This window comes from Crocodylus porosus, unplaced genomic scaffold, assembly GCF_001723895.1.
Source record: "Crocodylus porosus isolate Cpor-Errol unplaced genomic scaffold, CroPor_comp1, whole genome shotgun sequence".
Lineage (NCBI taxonomy): Eukaryota > Metazoa > Chordata > Crocodylia > Crocodylidae > Crocodylus > Crocodylus porosus.
Genome location: NW_017728917.1, coordinates 12,182,587 through 12,197,278, shown reverse-complemented (window position 1 = coordinate 12,197,278; position 14,692 = coordinate 12,182,587). Strand labels below are relative to the sequence as shown.

General features: G+C 46.8%; 1 protein-coding gene across 3 annotated transcripts in view; it reads right to left on the bottom strand.

Annotated features, from left to right (window-relative positions):
* Positions 1–14,692, bottom strand: part of ADAMTS9 (ADAM metallopeptidase with thrombospondin type 1 motif 9) — a 101,745-nt gene that overhangs the window by 56,731 nt on the left and 30,322 nt on the right. For all 3 annotated transcript variants that reach the window (XR_002101445.1, XM_019536698.1, XM_019536699.1), the window contains exons 12-18: positions 6,694–6,875; positions 6,478–6,614; positions 5,468–5,585; positions 5,109–5,204; positions 1,099–1,265; positions 892–1,021; positions 98–224 (exon numbers count right to left, since the gene is read on the bottom strand). Coding sequence is in view for 2 of the 3 variants with exons in the window: in XM_019536698.1 (XP_019392243.1) it covers positions 98–224; positions 892–1,021; positions 1,099–1,265; positions 5,109–5,204; positions 5,468–5,585; positions 6,478–6,614; positions 6,694–6,875 (957 nt within the window). In the remaining variant the exon portion in view is untranslated. The remainder of the gene's footprint in view (positions 1–97; positions 225–891; positions 1,022–1,098; positions 1,266–5,108; positions 5,205–5,467; positions 5,586–6,477; positions 6,615–6,693; positions 6,876–14,692) is intronic.

The window sequence follows — 14,692 nt, the reverse complement described above, 5'->3', positions numbered from 1 at the left end:
CAGAGAACCAGTAATCACAACCAGGAGCAAAAAAAAGAAAGGAGACCCACCAATAAACATACTACGTAGTGCTAATAAACGGGAGAGAAGGGTGCACCTTAGCTCACACTCTGTGCTACAGGGCTCCGTGACCGGGTCTGGCAGAGGGATGCGATCGCATCGTTGATCGGACACCATGAGCTGATCAGATTCTCTGGTGCAAATGGGTTTCCTTTTTCGCTCCCCTAAGGAGGGAAAAAAAAAAGTTTCAAAAGATATGGAAAAAGTGATCCCATTGGGCATCCCTCTGTTTCTTTAAACTAGCATAAGAAAAGGAAAAAGGAAAGGAAAGAAACAAGGAAAGAGGAAAGAAAAGAAAAAAGGAAAGAAAAAAAGAAAGGGGAGAGGGAATCCACTGTGCTCTGATGTCCTTTGGATGCAGGGATATAGGGGTTAAACAGGAAAGGACATAGGCACCAAATCTGCACCAGAGAGGACTGGATCATCTAGGCATATTTTAGTCCAGCTGATGACTGGGAGAGGGGTCTGTCCCAGAGAACAGCGTACTGGGAGTCAGGAGCTCCTGAACCCAGGCCCAGTACTGCCAGTTGTCCCATCTGCAGTGCTGTAAACATCCTATAACCCCTCTGTATCTCAACTTTCACTGGCTGCTATTTCTCTGCCTATTGTGACAGCACCTTATGGGCGCTGTGCGGATCTGCGAGAGATGGCTCGGGAAGCGCTCTGCAGATGGGAAGCACCAGACCAGCGCTACACGTTACCAGCCGGTCCGAGGCAGGTACCACCCCCGCAACGCAGGGCCACGATCAAGATAACTACAGGAGAAGCAAATCTCAAGATCACTAATCTGAAAAGGACCTAACTGATTTAAAGCCCCCCCAAAGCACCTACCTTGGCACAGTTTGCTGCAGGCTTGCCAAGGACCATAGACATCCCAGTAAAACTGCTGAGCCTTGTCCTCAATCGGGATATTGAACGTGTATCGGACATCAGGGTTATATAAGTTACCCACCGATAAGACCTGAAAGGAGAAGCGCAAGCGTGAACCAGGGGGCTTCACTGTCCAGGACCCCCAGGAAAGAGGCAGGCATCTTCTACCTGAAGGACTATTTCTTGTTCGATGCGATCCGTAGAATTGATCCTCTCAACGGCATTGTCCGACCCGCTGTATTCAATCGCGGCGTTCCCCACTTTGATTTCCCTTTTGAACATGCTGACGACAAAATCCCCGTTTAAGATGAAGTCCCCGTGGCCGTTCGACAAGGCTGCGGAGAGCACGGAAGGCAAACATACATAAGGACCTTGTGCGTGGGGATGCCTGATGGCATGCTTTATCTGACACCTGTCCAGTAAAGGATGCCCCGTGCACAGGGACATTTATCCACTGTGGGCCAGACCTCAGCTCTGCAAACTGCAGCAGCTCCACCAGCTTCAGCGGAGGCCTTGCTTACGGGAGATTTGGGCCATGCAGCTTTGGAAATGCAATGCCTGAAGCCACGGGGAGCTCAGCAGCTTGCAGGACGCAGCAGGTATGCTGGCAATGCCCCCAGGCCAGAGGCTTGGCCCAGGGAGTGCAGCAAGATCCGACTTCGTGCATCAGCTCTCTTTTCCCAAGGAAAGCAGAGCAAATAGCAGGGCAAGTCAGGAGTCACAACGCTTGTCAGAGGCTGGGCACGCAAGGAGAATCAGAGTGACTACTAGGGGCTTTGCCCAGAGATGTCCAACTTATCCTAGTGCTGGACCTGGACCAGCTGCAGCTATAAGTGCCCTGCCTTCATCTCAGGAGAGAGCCTACCCCACAACCGTGTCTTCTTCATTTGTGCAAATGTCATTTTATCTCCTCCTGCCAGGGGACCCTGGGGGGCGGGGGACAGCTGGGTTTCCAACACTAGTGCTATGGCTCTCTGCTAGGAGACGAAGGACCTGCCTACACTTGGTATGCAGAAGAGGGAGCAGGTGGATGGGGCTTACTCCAGAGAGACACTTCCCAGAAGCACTGGGGACCTGGTGCAGACGTACCCCACACCGTAACTGCAACAAAGAGGGGCCCTAAGTACGGCACTGACAGGCCGCCAGTGTGGTAACAGGTCACGTTCCTTTAAGGCGCGCATGCATGCTGCACCCTGGATACTGCTAAAGGAGAGGTGCACAGATGACCTGGGCAGCCCTGTCCTCCGCTGGCCGTAAAGCACGGCAGGTTTCGGGACCCTTTTGCTTTCACTTGGGTGCACACGGAAAAGTCCATCCGGTAGAAGCGAGCTGCCTTGCTCTCACATTCCAGTGGAGAATTACAAAGAGTTTGGCCAGCATCTTTTTCCCCGCCCCACCTCCCCTCAACCTTAAGGTATGCAAAGCACTGAAGGCTTAAAGCCATGCTTTGTAAGAGGAACGGCTTCCTGAAAACAGCAGTCTGCTGCACAACTTCACACTAATGCGATTATGGAGCTAATTTCCTAAGTTAGTTTCCCCACCATTTCACCCATCACGGCTCTGTTACTACACAGCCCTCTACTGAAAACCCCACAGCTAACACCAGTGCTCCAAAGGAGAGTTTTACACCGGACTAGGAGGGACAACGAAGCAACGCATGTCCTGCTTGGAGCAGAGGGTTGGACGAGATGACCTCCTGAGGTCCCTTTGCACCCTCATTTTCCAATTCTAGCATATCCCTCAGGACCAAACACATGTGCATGGGCAGAAAAACTTCCTCGCAAGGCAGAGGCCAGACCCAATCATGCTCTGTATGCCGGAGGCTTTAATGGAGTAAAACATATTAAAGGATTCCACTCCATTTAGCGGAGCTTTAACTATGGGGTATAATGTTTATGCATCTCAGACCCGACGATAACATCAGATACTACTACAAGGTCCACGCTGCCGAGGCCCCGTGATTTCACACTCAGCGGACTGTGAAATAGCTGTATGCATGCACCCTTCTCATTTGTTTTTATTTAGCCCCAACACGAAGAGATGCTTTACCAGCAATATTCAGTTCAAGAAGCCACAGCAGGCATCTACCCTACAGCGTTAAAGAAGATTTGCTTACAGGCTTCACCAGAAGATTAAAGGCCTTCTACGAAGAACTGAGATGTCCCCTCTGGGTCCAGGGAGCTGGACAGGGTGGGCTGTTCTGGGTATGGATAAAGAAACTACACAAAATCCTTTCTAGGGAAGTGAAGGACCAAGAGGACTTGCTTCCTCTAGAAAAGGGCAGAAAGTGTTTAGAAAGTGGTGCTCTCTTGGTCACCAGGCCACTCCTCAATCTCATTTTAATTAGCTGATGGGTTATAAATATGCAGGCTGTGATGCAGGCCACATCCCCTCCTCAGGTGCCTTGGTTGCAGACGCTGGCTGGCCAGGCCAGCCTCATGGACCACCAGGATCCTCTGCACATGCAGCAGTAATGGACTTTGCCATAAATTAGCAATGCAAGGAATGGCAAGATGCCTAGTACGGCTCCGTTGGGCAACCAGATTGACATGGGTGGCCCCTATGCTTGGAGTGAATGTCGCGGTGGGAGTTAAAACGATGACTGCACTGTAGGCTGAGCAGCGGGATGTACCGAGGACAGCCCCGTAAGCCCTTTCCCACCAGGGTCTTCCTATTCTTTGGCCGAGTGACAACCCTCTTTGTTAAAGAGCTGTAGAGACTTGCATGAAGGAGCTGTGATTCACCACCCCTCTCCAGGCCTTTGGGTAGGAGCCAGCCACTTCACTCCTTGGCAAGGTGTAGTTTGCTGTGCCCTTCATGCCCAGCAAGTTCTGCTCTGCAAGGCTCTGCCCACTGTAATGGGCACAAAAGCTGCAATATTGTCTGTTATAGCCACACTCAGGGGTGCTTCCATGTCTCCCTTCCAGGGGTCAAAGCAAGTCCATTAGCGAGACAGGCTGACATTCACCCCGGAGCATTGCCCTGCTTCAAGGGACGGCATGGATACGAGTGGCATGCTGACTGCCCACTGGCCTCCTGCACAGTAGGAGATTTTGCACCTGGATCCCTTCAGACACCCAAGCCCTGGAAAGCAGATGCACTTGCACCTTGGTACATTTATTTTTTGTGAAACTTGTCTTTTTAAAGGGGGTGGGGAATAAACCCAACTGCAGCAACAGCACCCTCCTGTTGGCACAAAGTCACCTGCAAAAATGAGAGCAGTCCTCTTGTACAGATAAAAGAGATGCAGATAAGAGAAAGCAAATTGCATGGCAGTGTTGCTCACCCAGCCAGACACAGGGTGTGGGCAAAGGAAGGGGAGAGGGGACACTAAGTTCAGCGAAGCTGGAAATCTTAGGCTAACCTCAAGGCCTGAGTCTCAAACTGGGATCTTACTCCTAGCTGTGCTACAGATGGAACGGGCCCTATTTTGGGGGCATAAGCAGGGTTTCAATGTGTTGGGCCTCTGCCCAGGTATGAAATCCACCCACAGGGACAGATTTCCACCCTAAACCATAGGGAACAAACTGTAAATGACTGTTCTGCACATGCATAAGGTATATCCACATTGCAACAGGAAAATGCATGCATGATGTGCCCATAAAATCTAGCTAGCTGGAGTAACTGCAGCAGGGAATACACAGCAAATGCTAGGAGCCAAAGTACATCTCCAGGAGCCCAAGTGCAGTGGTTGCCAGCACACACATCTGCTCAAGCCTGTACTACCATGTCTGCCCTGCCACAGGTACCCAGGTCATTATACCCCAGCTGATGTAGATGAAGATGCAACCTGCAGGGCATACCCTGACAACCTGGATTCACTCCTCAGCTCAGAGGCAGATTTTCCTGCCTGACCTGGGGTAAAACATGTTGGTGCCTCAGTGCCCACCTACATGATGGGATGAGCATCCTGTGTCACTTCGCTTCATTTTATAAATCAACTGCTTCAAATCTGTGAGCTGCCCAAATTCAACAGCAAGGAGGGGCCTTGTTAGTAACTAAACCTCTGCATGGGGCAAGCATAATTACATCTAGTGCATTTGGACATTATGCATTTACTTTTGACAATGAAATATTTCTTGGTAAGCAAGTGCTGAATTTTCCGCAACAGGGAAGGCTAGCAACTTGCAAACCTCAATGCAGCCCGACTCCAGATCCTCACAGGCTTTACAGCTTACCAAGGTAGTTATCATCTTCTGGTTTCCCTGAGTAACTGTGCTGACGCACGTCAATATTTGTAGCACCAGCTGGTATGCGGACCACAGTATTATAACCTAGAAAAGATTTAACAGAAACTCAAGGCTATTATGAAGCCATTTCATTTGCTTTTTACTGGGGAAGGGAAATGGCAAAATGACCCAACTCATATAGAAACCAATACTTGTTGTCTGGGGAACATAAATAGTTCCAAAAGAGACTATGCTGCAGCTGGAGGGGTTTCGCATTTTACATTAGTGCTTTTGTAGATTATGGGTGATTAAGGGTTTTATAGGCCTGTGTTTTTCTCTGTACAAAGTTTTTAGCAACAGATTCTTACCATAACGCACTGTGTTAAATGTGCCTGCAACCGTTTTGCACGAAGAATTATCACCGCCGCAAACGCCACATTTATCTCTTCTTGCTTTTGAATTCAGCACGTGGTCGCATCCCGCTTGCTTTAAGAGACACAGTTAAAAGACACATTCGACATATATTAAAGACGACGGAATTGTACAGGTCTTCAAATTAAGGCAGGCTAGTGATTTGTGTACAGACACCACCACCAGGAAAGCTTTCTAATTTCCCTGTGCTTGGTTAGCTTGCAGTGTAACCATTCACAATGGATCCTTTTTTTAAAACAGAACATGGCTACGAAGCGAGATGCTCCCACTGCCATGGGCACACTGCAGTAAGATCAGGGGAGGGGGATTTCTTTCCAGAGCAGACAGTTTATTATAACCTAGTTCTCACTAGTGCCCCCAGGTCCCAAGGGGCGGTGTGTGTGGCCCCGTGTCTGGGCTTTCCAGGCTCAAGAACAGCATGGCAACATTATCCAGTTGGTACAAGGGCAGTGCAGCATGAAAAGACATCCTAAATAGGTTGTTCCTCGACAGAGGAACTGGAACTGTTGAATGGGAGGGGAAAAAAGCGTGAATGGAAAAATGAATTCCTCCAGGGGCTGATTTTCCAGCAAGCCCAGTGCTAGATTTTGCCAGCACCTCCCCCCCTTGAAATTGGGGGTAGACTGGGGCTCAGCCCCCCATAAACCGCAATACCGAAAGCCAGATTTTCCAAAGGATCCTGCACTCTGTGTTGAGTGATATTTCAAAGACCTGCTGCCCTTAGGTGCTTTGCTCAGGCCTCTCTAAAATCTGGCCCATGTTGTATGTGCCAAGCCATTTTGAGAACTCCAGACCCACCACCGAGGCGATCCAAAAAAGCCCTGCTAATAGGCGCCCATGCAAATAATGGTGAAAAACAAAGCAAGAAAACAGGCCAAACAAGTGATCTCTGCCACGCGAACAAGAAAAAAAACTCTTGTTAAACAGGAGGAGGAAGACTACTTACCCGGCACAGGCCTTGCACACAGATGTCATTTGTGTCTGGGCTGCAGGGGGTGCCATCAATGACTCGGTCCCTGAGCTGATAGTAGGCAGTATTTCCTGCTACTCTGCAGAACAACTTGCACCGATCTTTCATGAGAACTGCAAAGGCAGAAGGTGGTGTTATTCTCCATTTCGTCTCTTTCGCGCCGTGTGCCTGACCCTTTCCCGGTGCACTTACTTCCGCTGTACTTAGGAACCCAACGCACGTTAGGAGGTAGACCATTAATGTTGAAATGCTTCCCATCAAAGTCAGCACACTGCTCATCGCGGAAGTCCCTCTTCAGCTTTGAGCATGGGTCAGTGTTGCAGGATTTGAATTTCATTCGACGCCCCACGCAGTATTTTCCACCATTTTTGGGTCTGTAAAAAAACCAAAAAACCCCCAAATAACGTACACACCCACAAGTTTTAAAATGCGGAGCTTGTCAATCACAACCAGCCGTCAGCCCCTGGGCCTCTCATTCAAGCATCACCTCTCTCCCCCAGCGCAAAAGATAAGGTTTTCTATCAAAAATTTGTCCTTGACCTCACTGCTGTCATAACGGCACAGGGCGTGTGTAGCTAACAACTAAACCATCCCAACAACAGCTCGGCAATGAGCGCCGCTGCAAGTCGCAGCCAGCCGTTGTCCTTTCTGCCTCCCCGCAGCCCGGAGACCTATCTTCTGACGTGGAGACGATGGGGTACTCTGCAATTTTGCTCCACTGCCTTTCACAACAGCCGCTTCAGGAGCTTGGATTGCACCCTGTGCCAGCGTAGCTCAGGTCCGATTCAAAGCCCATGGATCTGACTGGGAGACTTTCCAATGGAGGATCTAGTTCGATCCTATGGGTGACACATCCCACAATTATATTCTATTAAATTGCTCAAAGCTGGGGGTTTTGTTCTGGTTTCTTTTAAACACTTCTTCCAGAACTGAAAATAAAGAGTCCCTGTTTCTTCCCACCTTTATTAGAAATCTCCAGGTGACAGCCCCACAGAGCAAGCCGTGAGCAGACGGGGAATGGCCAACTTGCAGAAGGTACCTCTTACCAGGTAGAAATCTGTCACCTAAAGGTGGGCTAGCAATAAGGGTGACACTTACCAGCTTCTACCTGAAGAGCTCAAATGCCTTCATAACATGCTTAGGAAGACAGAGATTTTTTTTGGTCTACAAGAGGTGAAATAAAGCACCAAAAAAACAGCGATTGCTCTAAAGTCACAGGAAAAGCCTGTGGATTAGCAGGCAATGGACCCCGATTCCCATATCCACCACTTTAAGCACAGAAGTCCCGCTCATACAGACACGCCTGTTGCTAGCTAGTGGCTTACCTGAGACCCAGAGAAAACCCCCGGCCCCTCACCCCCAAGCCACAGGTCTCAAGTACTAGATGCAAGCTTTAGCAGTGACGAGAGCTTGAGTGCTCAGGATGTGGTGCTAGAGGTATAAAGAGGAGGCACTTTCACTATAAGACTCACTGGAAGGTCAGTCCAAAGGACAACTGCCCTGGAAATGCTGATAATACTTCAACTGGCCACTTCTAAGGCTTCAGAGCGTGAAAAAGGATGCACAATGCCTCGCAAAGCATGCAATGGTCCAGTGTAAAAGCTACTTGGCTACTTGTCACCTACTTGTAAAGTTTCCAGCAATCGGCTTCAGGTTTTTCCAACGCTTCCCCTCATACATGAGGGGGTCTCTAGATACATCTGCAAAACCTTCTCATCAACCTTGCAAAGCCCCTCTTTCAAACTCCCTCCTGCTACACGGCCAGCAAAAAAGCACTCTCAACCATGAATATGCATCGGGTGTCCAGAGATGCATCATTGCATAGTCTCTTGGTGCTCCCTCCGTTTCTTGTATCTGCTTCTTCCTCTGGTTTCAGACCCAGATGGTAAGCCGCCTTTGGCATATGCCGTAACGCCTGTGTTATGTTCATACACTACCCTGCACAACAGGACCTTGCTGAATAACCAGATATAGCACGGTGCAACAGTTGAACGACAAAAATAATACAGCAGTGGACTAGCACCAGAAGGCACTTGTTGAGTTTGGCCCAATGTGCACTAACTGCTGCCTACATCTGCCATTTCCAGCTACAGGTCCCCAGGGTGGAAAATAAAGTTACTGGTGCACTCAGTTGTAAGCTCCCACATCCAAATAGGTGTTTACTCAATAGTCTGGTAATGCAATCAAGTGCAGAGGCAGCAGCTCTCTCCTCTCCTGGCGTTCCTGCAGGAGTGTGATTACATTCTAAATTAAAGGCAGGAGAGGTCAATTTAGATGACTCATAAAAAACAGCATCCAAGGAGCAAAACTTATACCAAGCCATAACCAGCACAAAAGGGGATGCAATAACATTAATCTCAATTGCTGGGCTTGTAAAATGGCTGCCGCACGAGTTGCACTAACCAGGTCTCTGTTTCATGTACTCCTCCTCCTTTTTTTCCTCTTCATCAGCTGTAAAAGCACAAGACCATTCATGACCGCTAAACGTGCGGACCTCAAAGTCTCTACTTAGTAGAAGGCAGCATTTCATAAACTCAAACCTGATTTTTAAATGCCCAGGCAGGACCCTGAATGCCATTAGGAGCTGCAAGCGTTACTCCCACGGGTGCTCCAAAATTCCCAGCACACCTGGATTTCCACAAGTAAAACCAATGACAAGATACACGTTTTAAATTAGAAGACTTCCTGGGATTTCCCTAACGAGCCGCAATATTAACCTGAAATGAAAGAAACTGTGCATATATGAGAAGATCTTCAATACGCGGGCTGGCAGTGAGCTATATAATTGGCCAAGTTATTATTTTTATAGTCTCTCTCTCACACCATTAAAAAAAAAAAAGACATGATGTGCAGCCTACAACTGAGAGCGTACGTTTTCTTTTTAATAGCCTGTTTTAGTGAGCTACCTTCCATAGATCTCAACACGGTTTACAAATGACAGGATAATTCCTATTATACAGATGGGAGAAACTGAGGCACGGACCAGCAAATGCTCTTGCTTAGCAGGCCACTAGTGCAGCCGCGGAGGAACCCAGAGCTCCCGTCTCCAATTCCAGTGCCTCCCAATGAACACCGCCTCCTGTTAGCTAGTCCATGCTTGTGCACTCCCTTTTAGTGTGAACATTAGGCCTTAGCATGAGCAATTGGGCACGAATGATTTTCAGCAAAAACTGAAGGCTGAAGGGTCTGGGTTTCTTGCATGGGCTACGTCTCCAAAGCAGACACTTGGGTCTTGCTAAATCTCCCCCAGATTCCCAGCCCCGACATCAAACGTCTCTCCAGCAACAGACTGCCTTGCTCTAATTCTCACCAAGCCTTACTAGAGCCCCCTATGCCAGGCACCATCCCTTATCAGTACAGACCACGTCCTTTGCTGCACCAAACACCCCCAATTATAACATCCAGGTGTTATTCACCTGCCCCTCCACCAGCATCGGCTATGCTACTGGGACCAACCTTCTTGGCAGGCATGCTAAAATAGCCCTGCACCCTCCCAGTGCCACTCGGATCCCTTTCCTTTACCTGATCTGCTGCTCCACTTTCTGCTCCCTGCATTATCTTACCCGAGCATTACCTCCCCCCCATAGTGCAAAAAATTAGTTTTTTAACAAATGACAGGAAATTGTATAATTCTTATTATACAGATGGGGGAAACTGAGGCACAGACAAGAAAATGTCTGCTTGCCTGCCCCCTCCCCCCCAGTGTACTTGTGATACATGGCCACCCTGATACATGCCATCGCTTGCTTATAGTGCCCCCTCTGCTACCTATTTAAAAAAATGAACTGATACACATCTGACTGAGTCCCAAACCTGCAGAACCCTTTAACCTTCCCGGCGTCCCATCACTTTGTCCTTATACGAACAAACAAAAAAAACAAACAGCTTCAACACTGAAATGTGGAACAAGACACCATCCATGGGCTGGACAGTGTGAATGGTCTCAACAGGAACTACAGATTCTTATCCCATTATCTGGACTACTATTAACACTGTTGTCCCTCGAGGTGTTAACTGCCTTGTTCATCTCAACCGAGCCCATCGATCTACTCCCGTAGAGATGTCCCTTCCTCTCCATATAAAACCCTTTCTTTCTGCCAGTCCTTTCATAGCATCTGAAGTGGTAGGTTGCTGTTTGCAAAGGCTCATGCCTCTTGGAGCAAGTTAGTCTCCAAGGTACCACCTAGACCTACTTTCCACCTAACTTTAGACTACCCTCTCGACTCTCACTTTCCAACGCTCCAGATGGAGCGCTTACATAAGAACAGAGGCCAGAACAGAAGTTCAATTTTGAGCTCTAAACATTTTCATCCTTATATGAACATTACCGATCTCTCTCAAACCTAAATCAGTCATTGTAGGTTTAAAAAATTAAACTGATTCAAGTGCTACTTTCATTTGGAAACCTTTCTATTTCAATTGCTGTAATTACACGGTGGCCTTAAATTATGAAGCATTCTTAAACAGACCATTTAATAGAAATATTCTGATTATATGAAGCCTTTTTTTTTTTTTTTTTTTACTAAGCACAATGCTTCAGTTATGAACACATCTCATTAAGAGAACTTGTGCTTCTTTCTACAATGGTCGTAAACAAAAAGGATGCAGGATTCATGTTGTACCCCACCAGATCAAACTAGGTCTACAGACCATATACAATTATCCACTTTCCTTCCCTAGATGGGAAACTTCTGATTAGAGTTAATCTGCTGTATTCATCAAGCAACCGTAAACCAAGAGCTGTAAAAAAAAATAAAAAAAAAATTACCATCTTGCCAGGAGGTGCCAGTTTCATAACTTTGTCATTAAAATTTCTCTTCAGCCAGTATTTGAGGCTTAAGCACACTTATAACTGACATTTCAAACTAGCCCTAAACCATCCTGACAATTTTTCAGGCTCTTTAAAAACTTTAATGACTTAATATTGCTTTTCACAAAATCTAAGTAAACAGGGCATTCTGATCCTACGCCTGAGAAACAACCCGGTTTCACAAAACGTGAAGTCCCACCAATTGCACATGACATTTTCAGTGTCACAAAGAAGCACTGACACATTGGAGACTCATCCAGCACGATCCAGCGTTTTCATACCTAACTATCACAAAGCTACAGAGGTCACCCCATTGTATGCACACTCCCACTATACCAGAAGCATCTCTTTTCACAGGTAATTTCTATTATGAACTCTATTTCCACTCCAACAATATTCTGCGTCCAACTGGAGTACTACATACAGCCCTGGCTGAGTCACTCCCAAAGGCATAAAAATACAAGAGTTTCAGTACGTGGCTTATTAGATCAGGATGCCTCAGGTCATCCTGCTCCCGCACTAACTTGTTTTGAAATACAATATATTTGATGTCAATATAAAGCTTCGTTTATTCAAGGCACCCAAGCCATTATGACTGGTTAAAGAAACATGGATCCAACCCCCCTGTCCAGCAGCATGCTTAAAAAAAGGTAGGTGTGCACATGTAATGCAGCATACCACCATCGACACTAGTGACAGTTTCCCTGAGCAATTCTCAGTGGTGCTAAAATTGCCCCCACAAAAGACTTTTGAACACGTACACCACAGTGTGGCAGCACATGCGATTCAGCAGCAAGTCTGCTCATGGACGAACAGAAAGAAACTTATTAAAAATCCCAGTCATAATGCTTGGCACAAACTGGGTTTACATGTTCTGCGTTGCAGGGGTCAAGCCAGGTGTTGCCAGGAGAATCTTCCTTACCAAATACTTCATTTCTAGGAGTAGATTGCAGAACTACAGCTCATTTCACACACATCAAAACAGGATCTATCCAGGAGAGTTATGTCTTCCAAATGGGCATGTACCCCCTGTCCGGGTGTGCTCATGCAATTTTCTATACAAGCCCCTGCTCTGCCATTTATTTGGGCAAACAGGTGTGCGTGCGTGCGTGCGTGCATAACCTAGTGTCTGTCTGTCCTGGAGCTTCTGCACTCAGCTGAAATTGCAATAATTTGTGCAGTGATGACATGCACACAAGAGCAAGCCACACTTTAAAAACCAGGCTGTAAAAGATAGGCGATTGCTTCTTTGCAAAGAGACTGACCGTGCTTCAGTAGGAGAGGCTAATGCATCTTTTAACCTGGAGCTTTTTAACCAAGCATTGCATAACCAGTCACTCAGCAGGTAAGTGGCCCAACAGACTGGTTTGCAGACATGCTTAAAGTCAGTTCCAGCGCAAGGATAGTCTTGGGATATACTAAAAATGGAGACGTGACTACAACCGCATTCGGCGATAATACCAGAGACCTTTCATGAAAAGAGAGCCGCCAGTGCTGATGTCTTAAGAGTTGCACTTTTTCATACGATTATCACAACCACACCTCATTTTGCAATGCAGAGTTAGCCGTACTGACACCATATGTGATATATGGCAGCAGTTGGCTTCATCTGTAGCTTGATTTCCCAAGTGAAAGGTCTCTGTAGGAAGGGTCTGGTTTGATTTGCTGCTACAATCCTTTAAGTGCCTGTCAAAACACAGTCTGCTCCCATCTTAGAGCCTTACAACTTTCTACAAAGTGCTCATCCATGTAAGTGCCAGAGCCGATTACAGGCAGAGGCAGTAGCACCACTCCCAGTAAGACTAAATGGGCTTTTTATCACTTGAAATGCTGTACTTGGGAGGCTCTCAGCTCTTCACGCTATACGGCTCCATAGCCTAGAAGATGCCAACCTCAATCCACTGTACCAAAAACTTTTCAACATTTAGCACACGTTGCACAGAAAAAGCCAAATTCCCTGGCTTCAGATATCTGGGCTACCTTGTCTTCTTTATCCAAGGTGTAAAAAAAACAAAAAACAAAAAAAACAAAAATTTAAAGTCAACATGCTTCAAGGATACAACTGCCTGACTAGTTCTTTCTTATATTTTAGAAAAAAAATACTTTAGGGAAAAACTAATGTTTCAAAGAGAAGGGGAGAGGAAACAGGCAATAAGTTTACTCCTTCCAACAATGTTTTGATCCTGCTCATATCTGTGCCATTACAGAGATCTGCTGATTAGGAGAAGGTCTGGGGGCCTGGGAGGTCACATCATGATATCAAATGTAAATGGCCAAAGGATCATCCCAGTGGGGCAGAACTTCTCCCTGTGCACAATTCAGGTTGGGCTAAAGAGGGTTGCATCTCCTTGAAAGAAATGAAGAAGAATAAGCACACTTTGCTGCTTTCAAACTGAGATTTTCAATAGTGCATAAGACAGTTAAGAAATGCAAAAATCTAAGACTCTTGGTTCAGAGATGATACCTTTCATTAGACCAACTGAGAAATTGCAAAAAATAAAAATAAAAAAAAATTATGTTTTTCTATAAGCTTTCAGGCTTACACACAAGCCTTCATCAGGCTCAGAGAAAGTTAAAGATTGCAAAAAGTCCCCAGAGGTAGGAAACGGGGGCTTTTGACCACCTTTAAAGCTTGCAGAAAATATTTTTTTTTTTCTGCAGTTTCTCGGTTGCAATCTCTGAACCAAGAATCGTAGATTTTTGCATTTCTCTGTGTCTCTGACCAACACAGCTACCGAATACATCTCTAAGACAGTTAAAGCAGTGGGAGCTTAGAGCCTAACTCACTTAGGCATTTATGAAAACCTGAACCCACTAACCAATGTTTCCCATGAGGTATTAAATTCAACTCCTCTGTTAGGCCCGTGTGGTTTCCTTGCAAAACTGCCACAACCCAAATGGATGGTGCTATACACGCCAGGAACGTCTTTCACAGATACCATCCACGTGTACAACGCTGTGGTTCCTCTGTGCATGCAATTAAGATTTCTCTGGAAACAACCGTCCTGTTTCTCCATTGCTCAATGCTCCAAGTGAGAGGGGACCATATGGCCCCTGCTGACCCAATGCAGCAAGGCCCCCTGAAATGCAAATGCTTGCCACACCTGTGGGGTTTCTCCATGGTCACTGAACTCCTTGGCTGATGCCTGCTCCCCTCAGCCTCAGTTCTGCCTTTATTTTGAGGTCTGGCCACACAAACCAAGCTGCCCCCCTCCTTGCACTGCTTTCAGGCCAGTCTCCCAGGTATAAAAATCTCCCTTCCTCAATTAACACTCATCTACCACTGACTTCAAAAGGCTTGCAGCTGATTTTATGAAGTGGTGCAGAAACCAACACCGATGCATCACTAATGGCAATTTGCTTGGCAATAAGCTCTTTGAG